Source organism: Pagrus pagrus (assembly GCF_965226575.1).
Source record: "Pagrus pagrus genome assembly, chromosome: 18".
NCBI lineage: Eukaryota > Metazoa > Chordata > Actinopteri > Spariformes > Sparidae > Pagrus > Pagrus pagrus.
This window is the reverse complement of record NC_140202.1, coordinates 24,915,185-24,942,998: the sequence shown is the minus strand read 5'-3', so window position 1 is coordinate 24,942,998 and position 27,814 is coordinate 24,915,185. Positions and strand designations below refer to the sequence as shown.

At 40.6% G+C, this 27,814-nt stretch overlaps 1 protein-coding gene and 1 long non-coding RNA gene across 3 annotated transcripts; one reads left to right on the top strand and one right to left on the bottom strand.

Annotated features, from left to right (window-relative positions):
* Positions 1 to 18,225: 18,225 nt before the first annotated feature.
* On the bottom strand, positions 18,226 to 21,234 carry LOC311274164. Of its 2 annotated transcripts, XR_014624725.1 has the most exons (3): positions 21,180 to 21,234; positions 18,877 to 19,026; positions 18,226 to 18,455 (listed from the first exon to the last, which is right to left on the bottom strand). It is a non-coding gene; the product is annotated as an uncharacterized lncRNA (long non-coding RNA). The 2 variants fall into 2 exon arrangements; XR_014624726.1 differs by lacking the exon at positions 18,877 to 19,026.
* Positions 21,235 to 23,741: 2,507 nt separating this feature from the next.
* On the top strand, positions 23,742 to 25,529 carry LOC311273895 (G-protein coupled receptor 151). Its single transcript, XM_084381190.1, has one exon. The coding sequence runs from the start codon at positions 24,091 to 24,093 to the stop codon at positions 25,222 to 25,224; it is 1,134 nt and encodes a 377-aa protein (XP_084237316.1). The 5' UTR covers positions 23,742 to 24,090; the 3' UTR covers positions 25,225 to 25,529.
* Positions 25,530 to 27,814: the final 2,285 nt, after the last annotated feature.

Below are 27,814 nucleotides of genomic sequence, written 5' to 3'. Positions count from 1 at the left end.
TGTAGGTCGGGTCGGCCGCCATCTGAAAGCCTCAGTGTGAGACTCAAAAACAACTTAGGAGCCTCGAATATGTAGGATCATACAGGATAAACTAAGCAAGACAGGAAGAGTGACACTGTGCAGGAAGTCGGTCAATAAGAGAACTGTATCTGTCGTGTATGAGGAGGTCGACTGTACCCTACAGCTGTGTCATTGGGCCAAATGTCCCAGACGGAGTAGCAGCCATTTTTGGACTCTTGTTAAGGCTTGGCTGAGTTTAGTCTGAGAGCAGAAAGTCCCCACACGATGATCAGATAACAAATACGTATTAGTCCTTTGGCAAGAGAGACATTAAACTCAGGAAGATTTTCTTATAATCAGTGTTGTCTGTCCTGTTGTTATGAATCGCTGTCTCAGATCTTTTATCACCATCTCTTTAGAAGGTCTCTAGTAATATAACATTTCCCACTCCTACGTCATTGTGTCTCACTTCACGCACCTGCAAACCTCGAGGCACTTGTGTTGGGTGTCACACGGACTCCAGCGCTCTGGATCTTATTCCCAGCAGCTTCTCGTTGATCCACTTTGGCCTGGATTGTACCACATTTGTACATCTCTTTGGATAAAAGCATCTGCCAAATGAATAAATGCAAATTAGAGCCAGATTGCAGCCTGTTGGAGCCTGTAACAACAAGCTGCAATCAGCTGTTTTAGTTTCTTGCTTTTAGACTTGTATGTTATATTTTTAGACATGCAGGGCTCTTTGGATGGCACTGACAGTCGGTCTTACACTTTCAACACGTAAACGACTGAATAGTTGTTCACATATTGTTCACATATTCATGGTTCCTGGAGGATGAATCCCAATAACCCCCACGGATGTTTCCTCATGCTCCACCACGAGGCTCACATTTTTTGGCTTAAAATGAAATGTCTTGACAACTATTGGATGGATTGCCGTGACATTTGGTCCAAATATTCATGCTCCCTTCAGATTGTAATAACTTTGATGAACCTTAAACTTTTCCAGTAGCACCCACAACCATCAGGTCAGAACTTGATTTAATCAAATGCTTTGGATAACATTTGGTAACTGGCATTATTAGCACTAGGTACAACCAGAGTTTAATTTTAGTTTAGTTTAGTTTTAATAGTGCTGTCACATAAACGGACCTGGGCCCGGAACCGAGTACACTTGACCCCAAAGTCCAGTTCGTTTGATGAGTGTACCGTACTCGGGCCTGGTTCTCGATCGGTGCCCTGGCAAGGTACAAAACAATCATACCTAATGTAAAATGTGTGTATTTGGTGCTATTAATTAGCAAATGTTAGCATGCTAAAACAGTGAATCAAAATAACCAACATTGTACCTACTAAACATTAGCATGTGGACACTGTCAGTGTGCATGTTAGCAGTTAGCTCAAAGCACTTTTGTGCTAACATACAGCCTCACAGAGTCATTAGCATGGCCGTAGACTCCTGTTATCCTTTGTGAAGCACTTACAAAGGAAAATGTGTTGGTGGTTTATATGTTTCAGGGCGTTTGAGGCACCACCAGCAATGTTGGCACCGTTTTCGTCACCAACACTGTGGGCCGGATTTTCCAAACCAAGGCGCCAAAGGTCGTGACATTAAGTCAACCGCATCTGATATTCAATATACCCAATTAAAATGTTTGGCACATCCTGTCAATGCTTTTCACACGATGGTTTCACTATTATTTCATGTTTCCAGAACATAACAGCAGCAGCAAGAAATCCCTGATGTTTGCTGCATGTTTTAATTGGTTTTAGTCGTGTTTGTGGCTAAACAAGCTGTTAACTGTCTTTAAGCCGATTTAGCTGCTGGTGTCTTTTATCCTTTGCACACTAGTCGTCTTCTCATTGTTCCCTTTTGTTTAGTTTGTGTCCCTCTGTCACTGTTCAGACCCTGTTTCCTGTCTCCAGCTGTCATTGTGAAGAAGATTTCGTTCCCAGTTGAGTTGCCTACTTCAGTCTGTCTGAACTTACTTGACGTGTGGCTGTGAAAGACCTCGTTCGACCTCGGGGGCCCTGTGAGGTTACGTCTGCCTGGGAGTGACTGATGGGAGGACTGGGCCACTTTAATGTTGCTGCTGGTGGTGGTTGGTGATGTAGTGCTGGACTGTGCACAAGCCTACGTGTGAGGAAATCAATAAATAGTGGAGAATTTGCCACCGGCTGACCTGAGGGGAAGTGGACTGACATCATATCCCAGTCTATGTATTGACAGACGAGTTAAAGAGATCATTAATTCAGGTTAGAGGCACTTAATTGGTTAATTTAGGGAGAGTAATATCACATTTATAGTCTTCAAAGCAGATTTGAATGTACACCATCTTACTTCATAAGTCCTTGTGGTTTAAATGTCTGTTAACTTAATTCACACAGATTTTAATTTAGCCTTTTCAGGGGTATTTTGTATTGGGACAGACTGGTTTCCAGTACTTTGCCTGTTACTACTGGAACGAGCTGCGATAGTGAAAGCTGACACTCACTTTAATAATAACTGTGAACGTCAGTGAATGCGTGATGATACTACTCCGTGTGATTTCTTGTGATTTTTACTACATAGGCTTTGTTATCTGATCTCTCTTTCAAACGACGACTTCCTGAATAGATTAAAAACTCAAAAGCTTCCTGTGTAGTTCACCGAGCACCTTCACTTTAGTCCCATGCTCAAGAGCACATCAGCACCCTGATGAGCGCCACTTGTTCCCTAATTTCAAAGCCACTGCCGTCTCCTGTCGCCCACATATGAAATATTACTTCATGGGCTGACAGGGAGAGGATTTTCTGTCTTTGAGGGTATTTTGACAGCAGCACTTGAGATTTTCCACTCAGGTTAAGACCGAGTAAACAGACCGGCTCTGAAGTGGCGAGCAAGGAGAGGGAGGCAACTTGGGCCACTTAGCAAATCTTCGTGTCCATGAAATTTGAAGTGCAGGGAGAGCTTTTTAGTCGACAGGCAGGATGAAAATGTGGGTGATTATTTAACTATTTCTGACTAAAGCTTCCCACTCCTTCCTCGTCGTTTCTCTCCATCGACAAACCAGCAACCAGCTCATTTCCAACTATAACAAGTATTTATATCTGCTGCACACAGGGAGAAATAATTGTAATATTTTTATTATAATATCCAGGATGTTCTGACTGCCACACGTCCAGTTTATCACCGCTCTCTAAATTTCATTTGTCCACTGCGGTCACATTATTTCAGATAGCAGGAATCTGTCCGTGATGTTTTATAGGAAGTTAATTTTAGCGGAGGCGGTAATGAGGTTTGAAAATAAATTAGTTTTGTGGGAGTTAGGAATGCAGGTGTCAAAGCAAAGGTTGTGATTTATCTGAAATGAAAAAAAACGTGGAGGGAAAATGGCTCGAGTTTCATGAAGGAATTTCTGTTGGAGTTGGAAGATGCTACAGAAATACTTCAGCGGTGCCAAGATGAAGTTTTGGCCGAGGAAAGATGTGATTTTGGCGATGAAGCAGGTTGGTTGGTAGAAGTCCAGATATCTGGTACTGTATCCTACAGACAGGCAGTGAGGGCAGCAGGCAGGCCTCGTGGTCTCTCCATCCAGACTTGCGTCAAGCGGCAAATAAACCTTAATGTTGTGTGTCTGCTTTGCTCAGACTGCCAGGAGTTTGGCTGCCAAGGATAGGATGGTACATTTTTAAAAAGACGAGGCTTTTCTAGTGGATTTTCTGTCGATCTTATCTGTGTTTGAACTGTGATAACTTAACTAAAACACTAATATGCAAAGGCGTTTGACCTCAGTGTGACCTCCCCTTCAATCACATCAAACCTCGTGCTTTATCCATGCAAATCAAAACGCAGCCGACGTGCAGGAATGGCTGACACGCTTTGCATGATTTATGAAGGCCCGCTCAGGTTTTACCCACACAACCCCGAGAGGTATGATGGACACTTAGAAATCTGATAACACCCAAAATACTTATCCCGAATAGATAAGAACTTCACTACAACTACATCAAAATGCTCCAGATCCAAGTCCAATGATTAAAAGCAAATCAGCATGGAGAGAACAAGTTGTTCTCCAAGCGGAAAGTGACTCTCTTCCACCTTTTATCAACTGCTGCACACAGAAATATTACATTATGGACCAGTTTTGTTTCTTTCACTGTAGTATCCTCCTGTCTGTGAACACAGCATGAACATGAACATGAACATGAACATGAACATGTGGGCTGCACAGCTACAGTCTGAGGCACACAGCGCCCTCTGTTGGGGACCACAGGTAACAAAGTTTAAAGTTTGACAAGCAATGTGGACATTTTTTTGAGAAGCCATCTCTCCCTGGCTGCAGAATAATCATTCCTTCCACTGTTAATTAATAAATTCTGATAATCAATTTATCAAAAAGCTCTCCTCTGGACTTGTTTTAAGACATGAAAATGTACTATTTGTTTCCAATATAGTATGTTTTCTATTATATTAAGAAACAAAAGTGACTCACTCATTCTCCCTTTCTGAAAAATGCATGATAATTATATGAATAATAAGCTTAATTTCAAAAGTTTAACTGCAGGATGACACTTGGTGATAAAAGATGCACCTGCTGTATTGTTTCCTGGGTGTAGGTCTACATGTTGTTTGATTTTATGTTTTTATTTTAGATTTCATCCACTCTGTGCTGTCTTCTTACTGTATGCACACTGGAGGTTTCACGTTTCCACATCAAATGATTTATTAGACTCAAAATCCTTAAAATGTCAGAAAATTGTTGAAAAATGCCCATTTTAGCCTCCCAGAAGCTGAAAGTGATGATTCAGATTGTTTGTTTTCTCCATAACCTGGATATATTCATGTTCACTGTCACATAAATCAAAGAAAAAACAAAAAATCAAAACATTTGAGAAGCTGCAACCAAAAGTATTTTGCATACTTTTTGGTAAAAGTTGCCAATTCATTTTCTCATTTGAATCATTCATTTTAGTGCTGGATTAATCTATTTTCTTTTTCGTGTAATTCCTTTTGTAATCCATTCATCAGTTAGTGTTTACACAATTTCCCCAGAAGGCACGATAATGTCTTCAACTGTCCATATTATTCCACAATATTCAATTTATAATGATAGAAAACAGAAAAAGGCAGCAGATCCTTGCATTTGTGAAAACTGGAACCAGAATATATTTGTCATTTTCACTTGATTAACACGCTTAAAACACATTATTGACAATCAAAACGATTGATGGCTCATTTTCTGTTGATAAACTAATAGTTTAAGCAGATTTTCCCTCTGAGATTGTGTTTCAAAGGTCAAAAAGAGTCTTTTAATCTTAACTTTTAGTGCTCAGAAACATTGATATTTGGAAAACATCAGAGCTCATAAAGAGCCTGCATCATTTTCCACGACACGCTGCCAAATTGCCTATTATTTCCTGATCCTCCGCCGACCAATATGAGACTTTTAAGGCTGCCTCACATCCCTCGACGTCCTCTAATCACATGAGAGACAAAACCTATTTGAGAGCCATAAAGGCATCTAACAGGCCTCTAAACGAGGGGCTGAAATGTTTAGCAATATTTTTTTTACAAACTAATCTGCCTCATTAAGATATTATCCGCGCCAATCACGAAGACGACAAAGAGATTTTCTATAGAAAGCCCCGTGAAGAGATCAAGCCGGAGCTCAGGGGCCTCATCAAAGAGAGATTCCTCGTCTATTCTGGGAGCGGAGCTGCCAATCATCCACCTCATCAGGCTCACAGATTCATATCAGATCCTGACACCAACAGCTGTTACATAACCACAGCTAATCCACATGTAAGATGGATATATACACACACACAAACACACACACTGTGGTAGACAATGAGGGCCAGCAGCTGCCACACACACACTTTCTGTGGAGCCAAGAGAAACAAGATAGATGGATCCAGTTCAAGCAGCGGAGTGCAAATGGCCTACTTAGAGTTTAAACTGGGTAATTAGAAACCCTAATCAGGGCTCACTTTCTCACCCCTGATGAACGTAATGAAATGCTCCTGTCCTCGTGTACGTGACACACACTTTTTACAGCGTCACAAACACACAGCTGTGACTGCCTGTAAACACACTTCGGATCAGAACCACGTCGACAGACGTAAATCAGCAAGAACTCATCAGTTTATTGAAAGACTGACGAGGAAAAACTTTTCATTCCTACACTTTCTGTCTCTGTTTTTATGATCTGGTTTATTATCAGCAGTGATGGAATGTAACTAAGTGCATTTACTCGAGTACTATACTACTATACAATTTCGAGGTACTTTAATTGAATATTTCCATTTTCTTCACTACAAATGTCCACTACATGTACTTAATAACTTGATTAGTTACTAGTTTGCAGGCTGCATGTTGCATGACAGGCGGAGTAGATCATTTTTTAAAATTCATTCATTTAATCTGCAATCAGAAAAATGCTGAATATCAGATCCGATAATCAGCCTAGCCGATAATCTGTCAACAGAATAAACATACATGTACTTTAACTTGTATTCTTGATACTTAGATTTGTTATTTACAACCAAAAAACTCACAAATTGCTGTAAAAATACAGAAAATGTTGTACAGTAATGTACTTTTCTTTGTAAATACAGTATACAGCTGTAAATGTTGATGTTTTTGAGGAACTTTAACAATTTTTAAATCATTGTTTCTAGCAGTGTGACGCTGTAAAGATCTCATCTTACAGTAGCAACACTAAAATAACAGTTTCATGCTGGCAAAGGTAGCAGCAGGTATTTTACTGTAAGACTTTGACATGTGAGTTGCAGTGGAAACCATCTGTGTTATTAAAGAGAGCTTGTTAATAAAAAAAGGTTGTGTTGAAGACAGCAGCCGTCTTAATAAATAAATAAATAAATAATGAATACATCTAATAAATGCTGTCTTCACGAAGGTGGTGATACTCAGTCTGTCCCTCACTGGTGTGTATGTGGTGGACAGGACTCACACTGCTGGTGAGCAGCAGCTGTCACTGGGCAGCGAGCACTGGTGATACTGGTGTTACTGGGCTTTATATGAATCCAAATATTTAGACTGCAGGGGAGGAGATCAGGTGTCTGCTGGACCTCACGATCCATAATGAGTTTTTTTTATCTGGACTGGACCGGAGATCCTGGATCCAGACTGAGGACACAAGACCCAAACTGAACCAAAGTCTGTTCAGTCAGCAGTCAGAAGCTAAATATGGTGAATACAGCAGATTTATTTCTGAAACTTAAGTATATTTGGAGTATAAACAAACAAAATTCTCACTGTCGAAGCTTTAATGATGCTACAAGTTGTCATTTTCTGGTATTTGTGTTGATTATAAATGTGTAAAGTTGGTATTATGATGTGTTTTCCTTATAATAATGACACTGTTACTGAAATGTAACGTCTGAGATCCAGATCAGCTGTGTGTTTTCACTGTGTGAAGGTGGATCACTGTTATCCTCTCTAAACAGCACAGCAGATTAATTCAGTGCCAACAGCCATGCAGCCTGCAGAGCAGCAGCCTCCCAGCCTGGCCCTGCGAGCTGCGTTCAGGTGCTGTCAGTGCCTTTGAAAGCTGTTTGTAGTTTCAGCAGCAGATAGCAAAAGAGCACAGCATGAGCTGCAGATGGGTTTGACTGAGTACATTACAGATATCACCAAACTGCATGCTGACTTCAGTTTAACCCTAACAAGGCTACCTTAGTGCAGGGGTTCCCAAACTTATACCCTTTTTTCAAGCTCTCACATCCACACGTAAACATATTTTGCTTGCAGGAACGCAAGCTGCAGAGTGTGTTAACCCAGCAGGTCACATTACAACAGTTTGCAAACTATAGAATCTAATTTAAACATTACATTAATTAGAAAATAAAGGTCACCTTTATAGGATGGATTAAATTTGACCCTGCATCATGCATCTTAAATTTACAGCGGTTAGTCTCCAAGTGGTGTCCTCACTTGTTCGGCTTCCTGTTGTCAGAAGCTGATACTTTCAGACACACAAGTTTGGTGCAGATTCATCTTAAAGCAACGTAAACTGCAGCTCAAAATGATTCATTACAGCTCATTAATGTGCAGTAACCTCAGGACAGTCATATTTCCCACCGCCCCTGAACGCAGCGCGGCTCCCGCGGCCCGCCGCTGTTTCCGCGGCCGGTCCGACAAAAACCACAACAACACTTGCGGTGAACAGCTGGCGGAGAGCGGCGTGTTTTTCTTTTGCGGGGCTCAATAATGCGGTGTTGGTTTACCGGCTCTGGGGACGTGGGCTCTGCCTTTGTAACGCTGAGGCTGAAGACTTAGAGGTCTTTGTCCGAGTTATATTTTAATTATCTGCTAAACTGCGGCTGAGGGCCATGTGGGAAAGAGCCGAGGACTGACCCCTGCAGCTGTCAATCAGCCCCGCAACGAGCAGGACGACACAGTATACTGTTAATCTCCTTTATTTAGTAATAAATTAATAAGATATAGAAGAAAATACAACAATAAATCAGCGGTTAAGATGTTTTTTGGTGCATTTCATTTCAAAACTGGTGGTGCATCTGCAAAAAAGATCCTCAAACTGGACTTTTTATTTCAGTAATACTGAGTTTAAAACATTTTAAGGTTTATAATGCAGGTTCCTCTAAATCAGTATCAGTGCTGGTCTAATATAATGTGTTCAGTCTGGATAAGTTTGTGTTTGACGCCATCTGTTGGCGGTGAAATCATCTCTGCAGGAAAAAACACCCAAGATGCAAAGATGTTGACAAAATATCATTTTCTTATGAATTAAAGACATGAAATGCATTTTAAATCATTCAAAAAATATACATTATTACTCTTTATTTTATTTTCTTGTTTGAAAAAGTGCAAAGTGCACTGTATATGCCACTCTTTGTTCATATCTTCTGTATAATTCACATTTAAAATTGTATTTATTTGATATTTTTGGACTCTTTATATTTGCATTCTTTACTACTTTGTTCTGCAAAACAATTTCCCTCATGATGAATCAGGTCTATCATCCAAATAAAAAAATCTTTTCACTATAAAATAATAAATAACTTTTAAAACGGGGTGCCATAGATTATTTTGCACATCACACCCTCTTCATTTTAAAACACTGTACAGCTCTTTTCATCTCAAAACAAATACATTCACCTATTTTCACTGTGAAATCCTGTTTTCTCCGTGTGATTTGTGACTTTTGCAGAACTAATTTCTTTATTTCCTTCATCACCTCTTTTAATTTTGTCTCTTTCTGTGAGCTTGAAATGATTTAAAGATGTTCTTGCTGCCTTTAAATATATAAAGGAAAATAAAACTGAAAATACACTTTATAGTGATTATAAAGGTGAATGAGTTGTCATAGATTTAACCACCTCCCGCTCCTTTAAACGTCTCCCTCCACAGACGACCAACAATCATCTCAGTAGCAGCTAATAGAGATCAAAATGAGGAAAAACAAAGAGGAGAAGAAAAGGAAATCTCAGTCTGCGGCTCAGAGGAAGCCCTCTCCTGCTGTCTGCGTGTCTGTGCTGAATATTAAGCGAGGGCCGGATGATTTGTCCTTGTGTTTGTCCTCCTCTGATACTTCCTCTCTGGGCGTCACATCCCCCATGAAGAGGCTAATCTGCTCCCAGCGGGGGCTCCTCCCCGCTGAAGAGCTGAGAAAAAAACACTCAGGCGTGTACGAAGCCATTGTCCCCGAGACCAGGCAGCGGAGAGAGGGACCGCAGTTCCCACAATATCTGAGATCATTCAGATCGTGTGCTGATATCGTGAGCCGGTTTGGTGTTATGTTAACGGCAGATGCTGTGACTTCATCTGGGGTCGATGTGTGGATCAAATTGCAGGTCACAAATGGCACCAAACTAACAAAAACAAAGAAATATGTTGCCAGATTTGAAGATTTCATGCCAAAAGAAACATTTACGAGATTGAATCCTATGCAGGGGAAACAAAAAACGCATTCAATCAGCTGTTAAAGTTTCTTTATGTTCATTTTTCACTGTGCTTATGCTCTGGTTAGGTTTAGGAACAGAAAACACTTGGTTAGGGTTAGGAAAAGATCATTTTTAAGCTTAAAATACCTGACTCTCTCGACACAAACATAGCTGGAAATAGTCCCAACGTGTCAAATAAGATATGCAGTGATTTTTCGCTTACAGATGTTGAAACACACCAGCTCACCGGACCTTACACATGCATTTTGTTTAGGTTTAGGCAAGAAAACTACCTGGTTAGGCTCAAATTGCGACACTTCATCACGAAATAACATCTTACACGGACAATTAACAGCATCAACGACACACACACGAAAATAAGACATGAATCTGCAGCTATTACCCTTAAAATGTTGTTTTTTGAGCAAAAATAAAGGTTGTTTCTCAGTAAATAAGTCGTTTTAAAACATCTTAATAAACAGAACGAGTAGGAGAGCCCGCAGAGACCCGAGCAGCCTCCCTGCAGTCTTCAGGGGATTGAACCAACACGGTGGAACAAAAGAGAAGAAGCAGATCTGAAGTGGAGCGAGCGGGGCTGAGTTTAACGGAGCCCACGTCCGACTGTTTGATGTCCCCGGGGAACGCAGGAATCATGTAAGCCCCCTGTAATTTACTGTTTGGGGTTGCCTGGGTGGAGTTAATTCCCATGAGGAGCTTCTCCCAGCGTTTTTTTATAAAGTCAGGATTTGTAAAAGCTGCTCTCGCTGACCCCTCGCAGGTCAGGAGGGCAGAGGAGCAGCAGCGTGACCCTCCTCAGGACAGGAGTGCTCGAGATAAATGCCTGGAGGAAGAGGACGAATGTTAGAAACACTTCACACTCGCTGATCAATAAAACACAAAAGAAACTCAACCTATGGACTTATTTAACTGTTGTTGGTAGATCTTTCCAACCAGAACTCTTTTTCACTTGTAAGTTTTTAACAGGAAACAGTTTATTTGTAATACATGAGGGAAGAGCTGGTTGGTTGATCAGTGACAGTCACAATGACTAAATAGGCAAAACATAGAGCGCCACCTGCAGAAACTTCTGCTTCGTCACGAGAAAAATCAAAGGGAAGGATGTCACAGAGCTTCCTGATTGATTATAAACCAAATATTTCCACAAAAAGTACTTTAATTGCAGTTTTATGGATCTAAAACTGTCAAACTGACAAAGATTTGTGAAGTGTTTGCAGTTACAGTCAGTTTATGGTCAGGCAGAGTTTCTTTACCTGGTTACATGGGGAAAATTCACTGAGCCTGAACCAGCTGAGCAGAACTGCAGTGTTATATATCAGGTCCAATTTACTTTCAGCACGCTTGTTTCTTTATTGTAAATCTGATGTCAAAAAATGGCAAAAATGTAGCTTTAAACAAACTGGGAATTTTCTTGGATTCTCCCTGAAACACACCCGGAGAATCGCCAACAACTGCTGACTTTTTATGGACCAAATCAGGGAACCTGCAGGATATTTTTGGGTCTGTAGCTTAGATATAAATATCTAGACATGACAAGGGCCTCAGATCATGTCTTCTACATTCATACCATGCTAGATATAACACAAAAACACAGTATACAGTATCAGTCTACCCCAAAACTGTGTCCTTTGTCCTGAGCATCTTCACGCCACTTTTCCCATGATCCTTTACGGCAGGCCCGTCTGCTCCATCCCCGTCTCCTCGACTTTGAGGTCGTCCAGACGTGCCCGAGGATTCACAGCGGTTCTTAACCGTCACGGTCAACTCAAAGAGCAGGTCGGGATTACCGGGGTCTGTTTGCTCTCTGAGGCCCCTCTAACCTTCAACCTGCCCTCCAAACTGACACACTGACCACTGCTATTGATGCATTCAGGGACACTACAGCATTGGGGACAATGTCAAACCCATCCTTTATATCTATTATGAGCTCACGCTTTTATCGCTGAAGTTAATTTTCGTCAGCAAACAGCAGCATTTGGTCAGATTAATCCTCATCTGTTGCTCTTTTTCAGGCACAAATGGTTTAAAATTCATGACTCAGGCAGCAACGTATATTATCTAATCCACACTCGTGTCTTTAAAACAGTCTTTTCAGCAGTAGCACCGTGGCCTCTGCTCATCCTTTTGCATTAACCAGCAGCTTTTAAATATTCATGTGATGGCGGAGTGTTGAATGTTTATACTTTATCACTCCAGATGATTTTTACGCTGCCCTGTGCTTTCAGGATTCTTGTCTTTTAAGTTGATGTTTTGCTTCTTAAATTCATACAGACACCAACTACCATCATTTATATATATATATATATATATATATATATATATATATATATATATATATATATAAAACCCAGTTCTCCGGATGTAAAACAAACTGTAGATAGGATAAAAAGTGTGTACTGGTTTTGCCGGGAAACTTTCTGTATCTGAAATCAGAATTTCTTTCTGGTAAGATTAGTTTATGAAGCACTTCTGGAAAAACTCCCTGCATATCTTGAATGTCTCTTTATCTATAGATTGATTGATATCCTTGAAAAATCAACATATTAATACAGAGATTGGGAGACTGGCCTATTTTTTAAAAAGTCTTGCTGATTTATAATGATGAGTTTAAGGACTTGGAAATCTCTGAAATTCATATTTTCCTTTCAATAGCAGCGATTGAAAGTAACTACATACATTTACTCACTACAATTTTTACTCCACTACAATAATTAGATAACTTTAGTTAGTAGTTACTTTGCAGATTCAATAATACACAATGATGTAATGTTATTAGGATCAAACTTTATTGATCCCTGAAGGGAAATTCACCAGCTACTCAGCAGATAAACTAAAGCAATAATTATAATCCAATAATATATTATACTGCATAATGAGTATATTATGTATATATTGATGTTAATATCTTTAATATCTTTAATACTTTTGCTCAGGTAAGAGTGTGGTAACCACTTTACAGCTTTTAAAAATGATCTTTCAGTAGTTTAGTCTTTCATTAAAAGCGTGTTCACTTTTATTACCTGATTGTTAAAATTGATTCCAGATGGTTTATTATTCCCGACACGCAGACAGGGTTCATCGTCTGTACGGCTGCTGTAGCTCGTCATGTGTTCATGTTCATGATGCACGCATGCAGGCCTGTCTTCTTTGCTTTTAATGGGCTGTGTATTTTCTAAGTGAGATTGTTTAAGGTTGTGACATCATCAGAAAATGTACAGATGTATGTATAAAGTGGTTTTGGGGGTTGTGTGAAAGCAACCTGTGAGCCTACAAGGACATAATTGGCCGCGCAGCAGCGGGTCAGGGAGCTTAATGCAGCTGAGATGGCAGCAGAGATGATGTGCGGTGGTGGAGCAGACATAAACAGCACTAATCTGCCGATGAGATGGGCTCTAATCTGAATTTCAGCAGTGGCCAGTGTCAAAGCCAAAGGCGTTTGTCGGTGTGCATTCATTGACAGGATCTGTGGGGTTTATTTGTCAACACGACTCGCACAGCTCTGGTAATCTCCCCTCCTCGCCTATACACTGATTGATAATTGATCTCTGTTCAAACAGGCCTCTCTTTGGGCCACAGTTGCCTTTGAATGCCAAACGAGTCATTCCTCCTCGTCCTCTCACAGCAGCCTAATCCGATAAACGAATGGGAATGAGTGTCGTCCTCTGCTGATGTCAACCTTTCATTCTGCCATTTGTCTCATATTGTTTACTGATGAGGGCCCTCGACATGGACCGGGTCGCTCACTGAGGCTGAAAGACATGAAGTCTTACTTTAAAAAACACACAGTGCCAGCTGCACGATGATTGAGCAGTTTCTCACTAAACATAGAAAGAAGTTATTAAAGAACAACAAAGTTAAACAAGCTGAGGTTTCAGCCACTTTATACCTTTTTTCCAAAAAACTTGGTAGTGAATCGTGTCATGAACTACACATATTTTCATATTTTCAGCTTGAGAAAGTTGCAGTTTTTCATCAAACTAATGAAATATAAGGCTGTGAAGGTACGTCATTATAAAGACGACACAGCCAACAGTCTCGTTAGTGGCATCGTCTCGTTTAATGCTCACCAAACTTAATCATTGTAGAGCTGCTCCTGTATACTAGCAGCTCACAGAACCGACCAACTCTCCTTTCACATCACTGCAGTCGTCAATATGAGCAGATTTATTGTGATTTTCACCTTTTTTAGGACCTTTTCTGGGCCGAGTTGGCGGCCATGTTGGTGTTGAGCGAGACGATGTAGCTCACAGAGTGGTTTACAACAAAACAAGATGGTATTTTACATTTTTCACGACAAACTGCGACTTTATTGACTTGGAAAATGATCTTTATAAGTCCCAAACATCTTTTTTTGAGAAATAAGGTCCCATGACTTTGGCTCTCTGTGGCCTTATGCTACTGCGACTCCCTATTTTCTGATGTTTGCTTTGTACTGGACGGAGCTAAAGATGCTCCCTAGCAAACAACTTGCAAATTATTCCACTCCACAAGCTAGAAGACCCTCTAAACCAAAGAGTGCCTCAAAGCTACATTTTCAGAGCTAACCACATTTTAAGAGCTACGAGAGAAGTAGTAAAAAATGTTGTTGTAACTCATATTACATGTATATTTAGGCGTCGCAGAGGATGTAATGTTTTCCAACCTGCCTTCACCCTGCTGCCTGCCAGTGTTAAATTTCTCCTCTACCTTCACGGTGAAGAGGATAGGTCAGCCGGTGATCAGCCCAGGCCCACGAGCGACACAATTTTATTTGTAAGGCGCGACACGGGGGGAATGACATTTAACTTGTTATTATTTCCCGGAGAAGATTAATGATAAATTGTCCATTATTTTTCCTTAAAAGTGAAAGATAAGACTCACAGTCATTTGCCCTGAAGCCAGAGTGCCACCACTATGCAAAATGACAGCCAATTATCGGGGCCTAGTTTGGGATAATGACTTTACAATGAATCTTTTGATTGAAATGTAACTCGCTTGGCCCCTGGGCAAAGTGCAGAAAAAAGAAAAAAAGAAAAATGAATAGAAAAGTTACAGAAACAATGAGCACTATATAACTGTGTCCCTCTATTCCTCTAGGTCCCTCGCCCTCGCTCTCTCTCCCCACTCCTCTTTAGAAATAGCTATAGGAGAAAAGGCAGAGATATGCATATAGTGATGGAAAAATTATTAAGTCGCAGAGGGCTTGCAGCAAACATAAATTAGCATATTCAGGGTAAATATGCAGACTATTTACGATAATAAGACCGGATTATTCAATTCAATGAATGTTAAATAGATGAGGAAATGGTATGTGTCTTATCTAGTCAAAGCTTCTATTCATTTTAATCGCTTCCCAATTGAACTCTTCATTTTTTATTCTCTCTGAATTATTGTTCCCATTTCCAGCCCCGGCGATGGCACCTATGGGTCCTGGGAGATTTCCAGCCGGTCACGTGGTTTAAGTGGCATTCACCTTATTCTCGGCGGAAATGGAGAAAAGTCGACGTCACCCCGAGGCCAGCATCATGATAAGCCCCCTTTTCATTATGCACAGGGGCCGATGGAGAACAAGATTAAGCGAGGGGCCTCCTGTGCATAAAGGGCGGGAAACATACAAGTCATCTAGATTAAATAAAAAGCAGCACCAGGGCCATAAACAAAACACATTTGGTTTCTTATTGTGTGCATTAAAACTTTCACTTTAATCAGTTTGACTATAGGTGTGTGTGTATTAACATATTATAGTCAGGCTGCTGCTGCTGCTGCGGGCTTTTTCCTCTCTTTCGCCGTTTTTCATGAAACATCATGAAAAGACACATTTCAGCTAATTATTAATCTGCCGACATGTGGAACTGATTGAATTGAAGCCCTTTCAGGTCTTGGAGGAGGTCACATAGGATCATTTTGTACAGAAATGTGTAATGTGGCTGTTAATTCACACTCACTGCACAAACAAGTGACTCAAGTGATGCACAGACTCCTGAGAAAAAGACAGATTAATGAATGTATAAAGTCAATGAATCCCATGAAAGAACCAACAATACTGAACGTGTTCATCTTAAAAACAACAAACAGCTGATAAAAACATAGTTTCCTGTAATGTCCTGAAACAGCTGGCCACTGTAGTTTTGGCAATTATTACTCAAACAGGAGTAAATATAGCAAGGGACTATTTCCAGCTGCAGATTAATACACATCTGGTTCAGTAGAAAGTATCTACAACAGCAGGACAGTGTCATGTGGGATAGGGCCGTCACAAAATCCCATTTTTTCCATTGTCATGGACTGAAGATATTATTTGTAAGAAATGTTATCAGTCAAATAAATCCTTTTTTCCCAATCCCAATTGTATGTTTTATTTCTTTTTTTCCCTCAAAATACAAGTGTAGGGAGGTGGAGAGAGTTTCTGTAACCATAACTGTACAAAAGTGGAAAAAAAGGACATTTTTGTGACTTGCTTTGCCATCTGAGCAATAATGGAAAGAAACAGAAATTACTTGAGAGGCGAGTTATTATTTAAACGACATGATCAAATGTGTTTTATCAAAATTAGATCGATATTTCACTTTTAAAATATCACAGTCATCGTCAATACCGGTGTAACGCCACACCCCTTATTTCGGATTCAAAATAGATCTGGCTCACTGATGTGTTCTTAATACTAAACAAGATTATGAAAAAGATCAAATTAAAGTAAAAATAAACACAGCAGTCCAGATTTTCTTGCTACGAGTTCATCAGCAGCAACGTTTTGTTCCTCGTTTTAAAAAAGCCTTTAGAGCAAAGTCCAATCTTCAATGAATGCATTTCGACCCTTAATGTTCAATGATTTATTAATTGCCAGCTTTACATCATATTCTTGCACCAGAATAAAGAAATAAATAACTAGATTTATAGAAGACCATCAGTACTTTGGGGATGTTTTGCCTCCTGTGTGTTACTCTGATCAAATTCATCACACAGCATTAAAAACTGGTCTATATGTGGATTTCTTAGTTTTCCATTCGTGCTGGTGTCAGTCGTGTTAATACTCATGTGAACGTCTCCATCTAGTGGCTGAGAGGATCGATAAGTTTTGAGGTAATTTATAGAAATAATAATCTGCTGCCATCTTCTGTTGACATCAAGGTACTGATGTTTTAATGAGGTAAAAAAAAAAGGAGGCTGGTTTCTTTATGTATAAAATGTGTTAAACATACAAAGATGAAGATAATCTAACAGTATATGTAGTTTGTCAAACTGAAGTTAAATCTTATCTTCATCTCATGTGGTAAATTATAGTTAATATAAATCAGAATTATTAACATATTACAAATATTTAAAGGAAAGTGTGTTGTTGGGAATAAAAGCCAACGTCGATATTTTATTTTTTATGTTTGGATTTCTATTCTGTTGTCAGTTTAAGCATTGTTCTTGAGTACCAAACATTAAAACTGTTCAACACTAGAAAGGAAGAAATCTGGTACTGTTGAGTCTGGTAGTAACTGTTGTGGTGCAGGTTGTGCGTTTCCTTCCTCTGTCACATGGTGGCACTCTTCTCTTAGTATTTCTGCAGGACGATCATTTGTCATCATCGCTGACACGAAGCCTCACAGACCTCTGACTGTGAACTTCATGGTCAAAGCTTCTTAAATGTAAAGCTACATTTTAACGTTTGGCCTGTTAGTTGGACAAAACACACATTTTTAAAAAGGTGTCACTTTGGGCTCTGGACATTTTTCACTAAACCAAACAATCAACTGTTTAATGGAGAAAATAATCATCTGATGAATCCATAATGAAAATAATCATCAGCTGCAGCCTCATATAAAAGGTTCAAAAAGACTCATAATGGTCTAATGATATCAAATATAAGAGTATAATAGTGTAAGTCATAGCAGCACGGACAAACAAACAGAAAGGAAGGAAGGAAAGCAAAGGTGTGAATGTTTAACAAGGTTATATTTCCACCCAAAATCAGAGACACTGGATCCATCTCTAAATGTTTGTCTAATATTCTTCCATTTTATGTATATTTCAGATCAATACTTCTGCAAATTGTTGAATTACCATCTGCTATTGGTTAAGATACCTATTTAAAATTGACATCTGGGACACAGGAGAAAGTGAGCGGGTTAAAACAACATCTGCAACTTGTGGATATATGTGTTATATGTATAATTCTCAAATAAACTGCCTTTGTTCGAGTATGAATATCTTTTTTGCTCAACTCTAAATCTCCTCCCATGTTTCCTCATCAATAATCACTGACAATTCCTCCTCCCGTACACCTTAAACCATCTGCGTATCAGTCGCTGACACTGAAACAGCAGATATCTCTCACACTTTTACTTTTAATTAAAAAGAAAACACATTTTCTTGATTCTTCTTACACACTTTCACTAAAGCAACATTTTCAATGCTAGACCTTTACTCGTAATAGCAGGTTTTGCTGCTTTCACTGAAGTAAAGCGTCTGAACACTTAAGCTGTCAGCGTCCATAAATGATCAGTCATGACAGCAACACGGCAGGAAGGCACAGCAGGCAGCAGCATAGTGCTGACATTCATCTGAATAAAAAGAGGAAAACAAACAATGAATCATTAAAAAGCAGGTGATGGGGAGTAATATTCACTAAGCTGAAGATATAAACAGAATCTGGAAATAACACGCCAGCAGTTGTATTTGTTTTTTTTATCTATTTATGAGTAAAGGAGGAAAAAAGAAAAGCCTACATCTCCATCTCCATCCGCTCCCCCTCCCATACACACTATAAACTGACATTAATTATTTGCTATTTTGCAGGCGGGAGTCTGCCCTTTTGCTAAAGGGAGTCATTTATCCCTTCGCGTGATGCCTGAAACAAATAAACAAAACAACGATGCTGATGATTAAGAGGATTTCCTGCAGCTCATCAGGAAATGTAATTCAGATTTATTCACGCGAGCGTCGAAATTAAAGATGTTTAGGGGCTGAAAATCATCCGCCTGCCTGACAAATGACGACTGCCACGAGCAGCTCTGCAAGTCAAGTGGTTTCCATCCACAGGTTGTCGTGGTAACTGTCAGTCTTGCCACCTATAGGAGCATCTCGATGTCAGCAGCCATCCATCGTCTCCATCTTGTGCTGATGGAGGGGCAACTTGAAAGCGAGTCATGTAAAACAGGGTCGCAGCATCAACAACAAATTGCTAATCGCTTCTCCACTTCTGAGCAATAACATCAATAAGGCGAGGCTCTGATGGCAACACGGTTGGTGTGTGCCGTTACCTGGGGAGACCCTTTTTACCTTTGATCTCTGTGAATGAGGCTAATGACAAAAAACCTGCATTTGTTTTCTTTGATACTGTAAGAGCTTTTTCTGCATCAAGGGATCTGGGACAAAAATGTATCATGGCAAGGTCTGCTTTTTTATTAATGGTAGACATCCCTGTGGTCGAAAAAGTACTTCATCTTTGTTTCTAATCTCCAAAGGGAACATTACTGGAGTTCATTTAGAGCTCTGGGTTTTTGTTCGTGCTCTCCTCCCTCCCTCCTCCTCTCTATCATTTTCTTTTACTGTTATTTTGTCCTTCTCCGGCTCTGTAAAAGCCCTCAGGGAGATGTGAGGGATCCAACTCTCACACAATACCGATTCAGTCTAGGCTGGAGTGGTTGTGGACGCAGAGATGAAAAAGAAAAGAAGAAAAAAGGAAAAGACTCGCAGGCTCTTCTGTCTCAGTTGGTCTGAGGTTGTATCCTGAGAAAAAAAGACCCACAATTACAGTCTGAGTACCAGACGCTACACGTACGATCCAACAATACGTCTTTCATCCTTTGCGAGACCCCCGCTGAGAAAATGTTTTGTTCCAGGACGAGACTTATCTTTTTAAAATGACGCACAGTGGAAAATGACAGCACATTAAAGCACCTTTAAAAAAGGATAATGGCAATCATGACTGACAGCGTGATAACACCTCATGAGGAGAAGATCTTCTTCAAGTAACTTTTGGCAAGTAATTTTCCCCTCCAATGGATTAATAGAGTTTTTAAATGGATTGTGATTTGTTTCATTAATCTGCACACACAGTATATTAGAAGAATGAGAATCCAAAGCTGTGAAAGCAGCTCTGTGAGCATAAAACCAAGGATGAGGTTAGGTTTAGAGACAAAAAAACCCTTGTTAGGGTTAGGAAAACACCTTGTTTTGGCCACAAACATGGCTAGAAAAGGTCCCGACATCGCCCTAAAAGGTATCTGGTTGTGTTCAAGCCCCCAGGAACAGCACCGGGCTTTGAAACCAATCTGACATACAGACCAAACTCTGCAGTTACAACCTCATAGGATGCTCACCAGCCCAAAAAGACTTTTCCCCATAGACTTACATAATGAAAGAAGCTGCTGTAAAACGCTGATAACTCGTTCACAGTCAGATTTTGAGCCATTTCGTCGAATAACATTGATAAAGTCTAGAAGAGCTGCAGCAATTGATTGTTTTATTCCCATTTAAATCGGCAAATGGCTGAACCGGAAGTTAGCTGCCTGGTGAGCTGACGTCTAACTCAAAATACTTAACGTAGCCCAGGAAGATTCAATACATAGGACCCAGAACAAACTGGAACCAGAGACTGCTGTATCCAAAATATAGATTTCATTAACAACAAGTAAAAAAAATTGAAAACTAGGGAATCTGATAAGTCGTCTAAACACAGGACATAAAGGAGGGATGAAATGAGAACGTTATATAGGGGTAAGCTGCACTACCAGAGGGGCAGGTGTAGAGTCATGCATAAAAAAGGGATGAGCATTAAATATGTATGTAATTTATGGGCCAAACCACCTCTACAGAACAACTTAAAACTGTTTGCACAGTAAAATTACCTGTGCACAACAAGCTATGGTGACTTAAACCACACCGGAAACACACACATGAAAGATACTCTACCCATCAGTCGAACAAAGGACATAAAACAGAAAATCTAACACGGGGAAAAACAGTGGCTGGCTCCTCCAGGGGTGTCTTTGCTCTAAACACTAAAAAGAAACAGAAGCAGATTAATAAACTGAGGAAAACTTTACAGCCAAACATTTTGCAAATCATAAAAAATAAATGTGCCTTTCCAGACTAGCAGTCTTTTCCCTAAATCAGAGGTGACTGGAAGCTTAATCCTCGGCTGATACGCTTGAGCAACCAACTCCAACTCAGTCCCTCACCAAACAATAGGGACTCTAACAAACATATAATTTAGCTTAAAAACAAACACTTCATTATTACACAGTTTCCCTATTGTCTCAAATCATTCAAATGTGGCCTACCGAATCAGGCTGCAAACAAATGCTGGCCTCAGCTGCTCCCTCAGGTGTGTCTCACTGCAGGTAGAAAGGCCCTGGTGAGATCCCCACCCCCTTTTTATAAACTCCGCCCCTTTCCTGGCTCCCAGTGCTAGGCCTCCTGATTCCTGCCCTTCCACATTTATGTAATTTATTTACTTTTATGTAACAGTTTGCTTAGTGTCACGTCCTACTTTGACTTCTGTTTTCTGTTTAACTTTGTTTATAATCTTGTTTAATGATGCTGCGTATTTGCATGAAAATATGTGCTATATGACTTATTCTTATCTATATTATCATAATAAACTCATGAGAATATGTTACAGGTCTTGTCATGTGTGGAACATACAAACGCATCTCTGTGTAAACACATGCAGATTCGAGTGTTTGAGCCTCCCGTTCACGTCCCACTGATAGTTTTTCCAGAGGCGAAATCAGTGGGAGCTGAAACCTCCCTGTATTCTTAGCCCTGCACAGTCCATAACATATCAATTATCTCTGATTACTGCTCGCCCTCAGGGCAGCACTCTTGCTTCTGCTATTATATCATCCCTCTAAATACCACTAGAGCCCTTTTTCCCCCGCTGCAGCGACACCGTGTAACTATTCATTCATTAGATCTGAAGCTCCAGAGTCTCTTTAAAGCCTCTCTATCCGTCTAGATCTCACACTACTTCATGATGCCTCACATCTTCCTAACCCCATACTGTGATGGTGGCTCCCGTCTCCTAGCAACCAGCCCTCTTAGAGGAGGTGACAGCATTTGAGTGGGCACCCTCACCTCTCTACATACAACCCCCCCCCCCAACCACACACACACACACACACACACACACAAACACACACACTACTAAACACCACCAGCTCCCCCCCCCCCCACCTTTCCCTTCATCATCCGGATGCTCTTCAAGTCAAGTAAACACACCTCGCTCTGCGGTGCAGTCTGCTTCATGGGTCATTGTGTTAGACTGATAATGAGCCGGGATTCAATAGCTAGGACAGAATATAGATGGTTCTTTATTTGTGACCCAGATACTGACGTTAACGAGCTGGTTCAGGTACCAGCCACGGTGTGATCCACATTAATGCGGACACTTTGTCAGTGTTCAGTGAATCCACCGTGACTTACAATCATTGGGTCGTAGCAGGCTGCAAACTCCTCTTCACTTCCTGTTACTTGACATGAGAATTATTCTGACGACGAACATGCACGAGATACATTCAGGGGGAAAACAGAGAACTGGTATCAGATCTGTTCCAGCAGATACTTTACTGAGATCAGGTTTCTGATTCTGTAAATCAGGAAATGTTGGTAGTCAATTAATCACGGTTTCTTACTTGGAAATGTATAATATAACTAAGTCATTTTAAAGGGTTTTAACGTAAATCCATCACGTTTGCAGGTGCGAAGTTCTCAATAAATGGATTTTGAACTGGATTCCACATTGAGGGTTTTAAAGAGCTCATAACAGTTTATCTTCTGGTATTCATACGTATATTCATCTTTAACGAAAACACATGAGGATCCCTTAAAGGTTCAGTGTGTAGGATTAAGGAGGATCGATGATTGACAACCATGCATGTCGACTGAAATCATCTGATTCCGGCCCGTATTTAGGTTTCTTGTTTGGTGGTGACCTCTAGTGGCCAAAGTAATCATTGTGGCAGCAAAGGAGGAAGTCTGGAGAAGTATTATAGTATATAGACAAAGCCTGTGTGACAAGCAGACGACTTTTCACCAGGAGTGTCTTGAGTGAAAGTGAAGTCAGTGGTGGGTACTTTTTCCATCCGTACGTAAACTTTACATACTTTATATAACTTTATGTAACTTACGTATGTTATGTTGGTATGTTCCTAACTGAAGTCACAATAGTTATGTAGATGTTTTAACCCAAACCACGATGTTTTCCTGAACTCTAACGACGGTCTGGTACGCCTGTTGCTGGTACGTTGTTTTACTTTGTTTATATGTGGCGGACCCTGCCACCTTTCTAGCTTCAAACACTGTTCTTGGGATCTTATTTTCCTCTGAGAACGGCTTGTTTATTCACTGATGGAAAGAATATTTATGGGTTTGTATTGCGAGTTCTTCTTCAAGACTACATAGTGTCTCTTTAAGGAACCAGAAATACTTACTTTTCTGTCCTTAGTCAACCAAAGTTCAGCTCCAAATGTTGTTTACTCTTCTCAGTTTGTCCTGAAATGGATGGTTGAGGGGATTAATGTTTGGCCTTTGTTGAACTTGACTAGTTTTAAAAGGATGTTTCTGTTAGTTGGGGGAGTTTGAGCCATTATTTGCACAAATAAAGACGAGATTCAGGCTTTTTTCTAATGTACTGAATGGACGCTTGTCCCCATTGAGTAGATGCCTTTGAGCCATTCCAGATTTTTGCAGCATGATGTGATGATTATTTAATCATTTCATATGGCTGCACAATATGCCATGTTGCAAGTGTTACATTTTTAATCTAAAGAGACAATTAACAGACATCCAGGAGATAATTTCTTTACTCAGACATATTTGTGACACGGCCGGCCAGCCGGGATCCCTCAGAGGCTTCAGATGTAAATCACACCAGGCTGCGCTCACATTTGGGCTGGCTGCAGCCTGGAGCCACACTGGTAAAATGACGTGAGTGGTTGACGATGCTAAATGGCAGCACTTGAAATAGCCTACCTGCCAGCCTGCTCACCCACTTGCTGATGCGATCACGACCCTGTTAAGAGCGCTTCAGCACCGCGGCGCGCTGGACAGCTCCTCCGGCTCGGTTTGGGTTTCTCTTTTTCACTCCTGGACGACAAAGTGGAGAAAAGAAAAACATTTGATTTTATTTGTTGAGAGCTTTTTGTTTTCCACTTTAAGGAGGTTAAACTTTACAGTCACAAGGGGGAAGAGATGGATATTGATCGACCGGCAAATGTCACCTTTTTTGATTTTGTTGGAGGAGTTCAACTCCTCCAGGGGGAGGACACCAGGACCGCCATGCCCGTCATCCTCATCGGGATCTGCGTGTCCGGAGCAGTTGGGAATTTGCTCGTTTTGCTGATTTTCATCCGCGACTTTAGGAACGGAAAGGGCTCCGAGGTGAAGGCGCTCCTCGCGTCCCTGGCCTCCACGGACCTGGTCATCCTGCTGCTGTGCGCTCCCGTGCGCGCCGTCACCTACTACAAACAGACGTGGACCTTGGGGAGTTTTGTCTGCAGCACCACGGACTGGTTCCAGCACTCGTGTGTGGTTGCAAAAACTTTAATCCTCGCAGCCACCACCAGAGCCAAACACACTTTTGTCCCCAGCGCCGCCACGGGGCCCCTGTACAGCCCGACGTGGATCCACGGAGCCCTGGCGTTCATTTGGATCGTGTCGATGATCTTTCCGATCCCCCAGATGCTTTTCGCCTCCGTGGTGCAGCGTGGCCGCGACACTATTTGCGTCTCTGAGATGCCAGTGTGCGCGTCTGACTTCATGAGTTTGTTCTACAAGATTTACCCAACTGCAACCTTCCTGATGCCGGTCATCTTTACGCTTGGCTACTACACAAAAGCGCTGCACTCTGCGGTGAATCACGCGCCAAACCCGCGGCACCAGAGCAAAGTTACGCTGGTTTTATTGTGTCTGAGCGGCGCACTCGGGCTCATGCTGCTGCCGGAGTGGGGGACATTCACCTGGATCAGGCTCGGGTACAACAAACCTCCTGTGGGATTGATCATCTTCGCGCAAGTGCTCCTTTACGCATGCAGCTCCTTCTCTCCGGTGATCCTCATGACCATGTACGACGACGTGCGCCAGGGACTCGTCACCATCTGGTTCATCGCGACCTGCAGAAGCTCGAAGCAGCTCCCCAGGATAATGTGTCCGAAAACGGAGGGGAACGGAGCAGAAGTGGGAGCCAACGCCGTCGCCAACGCGGTCTCATCGGAGGGGGACAAGACCTTCCCAGACGTGGAGCACTTTTGGACAGGGCGCAGGAACACGCAGGTGGAGGAGGAGCAGGACCCGGTTCCCTGGGAGCGAGAGGAGAAAATGTTGTAGTGAATCAGACGTGAAAGTGTCGTTTTTTATTAGCAGAAGAGTAAAATCAGCTGGTTTCTAGTTTGTTTGACCCACAGTGCAGACCCTCGTTGAATAGTGGCCTGTTTGCTGTCGTGAGCTTGATTAGATGTAAATTAAACTTGTACACTATCATGTTTTGATGTTTCACATATTTCTACTATCTATATTGAATATTTGTCAAGTAGAAAAACACTTTTATTAGAGGAGGTTTGTGCACATGTGAAGCCAGTGTAAATATCCATCGAGCATCAAGGGGGTGTGTTGTGATTGTGTACGTGTGATGAATAAACGTGGATAATAAAAACATTCTCAAATATGGACTGCTCTGTTGGGGTTTTTTTTTTATTTCTCCAAATGCTATAAAACACTCAGCTCTCCTTAATCACGGATAAAAACACAATGCAACCATCAAATCTCTCCATTTAATTCAGGAGGTTACGTGACATGACATGCACAGTGAAAACATTTAGATCATTTCTGCATATTAAATTCAGGAACTAATCCAGCTGCGTGTTTTAGGTCAATCATGATATTTGTGAATGATATTTCAGTGAGAGCTGCATTTGGCTTTTTTTTTTTAAGCAAGTAGAAGTGAGGACACCGGGGACATAATAACACTGGTAGGTTCAGTAAGTGGACATAAAGGTGCATTATGTGGTTTTATATTCATTATTTTCACAGTTAATAGATTTTAAAGAACCACCAGGAAGTTTTACTTGAGATTTTAGATACATATAATTAATTAAATTAGTTATTACAATATTAAGAAACAATGAAATGTTGTATAAACTGTTTATTTTAAAGTTGCAACTGGTGTTTTTAAACCTTCACAGCTGCTTGATAACTGGTTTATAAGCATCTCGTTGTTTGTTAACAGTAAAATAACTATTAACTAAAGTTTAATTAACTATACATTTACCTTTTATTGATAATGAAGCGTTACCTCGTATGTATATTTACAAGGCAGATACCACAGTGTAGAAGTAATCTGCTACAAGTAAAAGTACAAAAGTCCAACAGTAATGGCATCAAAGCATACTTACAGTACCAAAAGTAGAAGTACTCATCATGCAGAATGAATTTAGATGCTTTAATGTTTACATCTCTTTAATTTTGTAGCTGACAAATATACTGGATATCTTCTGAAGTCTTGTCTTAACCCTTTAAATCATGCGTACACTTCCTCAAGTACTACAATTTTGAATATTTCCAATATCTGCTACTTTCTACTTCCACTCCACTACATTCTGGAAGTAAATATTGTACTTATACTCCACTACATTTATTGAATAACCTTAGCTACTAGTTACTTTGCAGATTACATGATGCATAAGAGTAAAAAGCACAGTTAGCTGTGCAGCTAGCGCTCTAGCCCGGACCCACACCGGTGTGCTTTTAGAACCAACAGATCAACAGAGGGTGCCATATCCACTGCCCTCCACTCAGTCAACAACAGTCTTGATGAAGACATTGTTGTGGTTGGCTGTATAGTGGATGGACAGATGGATGACCACCACCGCCTCCACCTCCACCTCCACCTCCACCTCCCATGACCTGCATTAACAGTGTAACCTTTCACTGGTCGTGAAAAGGAACCTGCTTTTAGTCGTCTGTGTGTTTACCAGTAAAGCGGCGGCCGCCTGTGGCTCCGACGCCCCAGCAGATTTGACATTTTAGTCTGCCTGAGTGAAAAGAAAGGTTACAGGTTGAAGAGGGGGAGAAAAAAAAACAAGCCTCTAAAGCTCTTGAGCATGATTGTGCTCCTGCACATAATTTATTCATTGACAATAGACCATGTCTTCAAATGTCTGCCCTTGGGTCACTTTGTTTTTTTTTCCTCGTTTTTATGATTCACTGTATTTTTAGAGTTTCTCTCTCATGGGAGGAAACGACACTGAGTCATGCTTTTTTAGCCAATCAGGGAGTCAACACTGTCCTGAATATGTGTAGTTTAAAAGGATAAAAACATACAATTTATAGAGATAAAACATGTGTACACAGGAAGCACTGATGTAACACTAATCACACCCCCACAGACAAACAAATAAACAGGATAAAACCTAATTAAAGGCTTTAAAGAGAAGTTCTTAACCTGCTTTTAAAACTCAGAGGGTAAAAGCAGCTTCACCAGCTTTTTGATTTAATCCTTCAATATAAAAACTTAAATTACACAACAGACATTACACCAAACCGGCCATTTATCGCTTTTTAGACAAGAAGTAGGACGGTAAGGTTCACTGTAAAGACCACCAGACTCCATTTGTATATCTGTCTAATTTAGTCCAAAAGTACTAAAACAAAAGACTTGTTTGTATTCAAATTAACTGACAAATAATCTTTCTGTACGTTTCTGCACATCTACTACTGGGATAAAGAGACAAAAATCAAAATTCTCAAGAGGATATCTGCTCCTTTAAGACTGATGAAACTGTCAAGGTTTATATCAAGTAAGTAGATTTAAAATTACATGAATTCAAAGTGAAAAATAAATACGAATATGTCAAAAACAAGCTGATGTAAAGGTTTTCAAAAGCAGTCCGCAATTACTATGTATGCTAGGACCCCTACA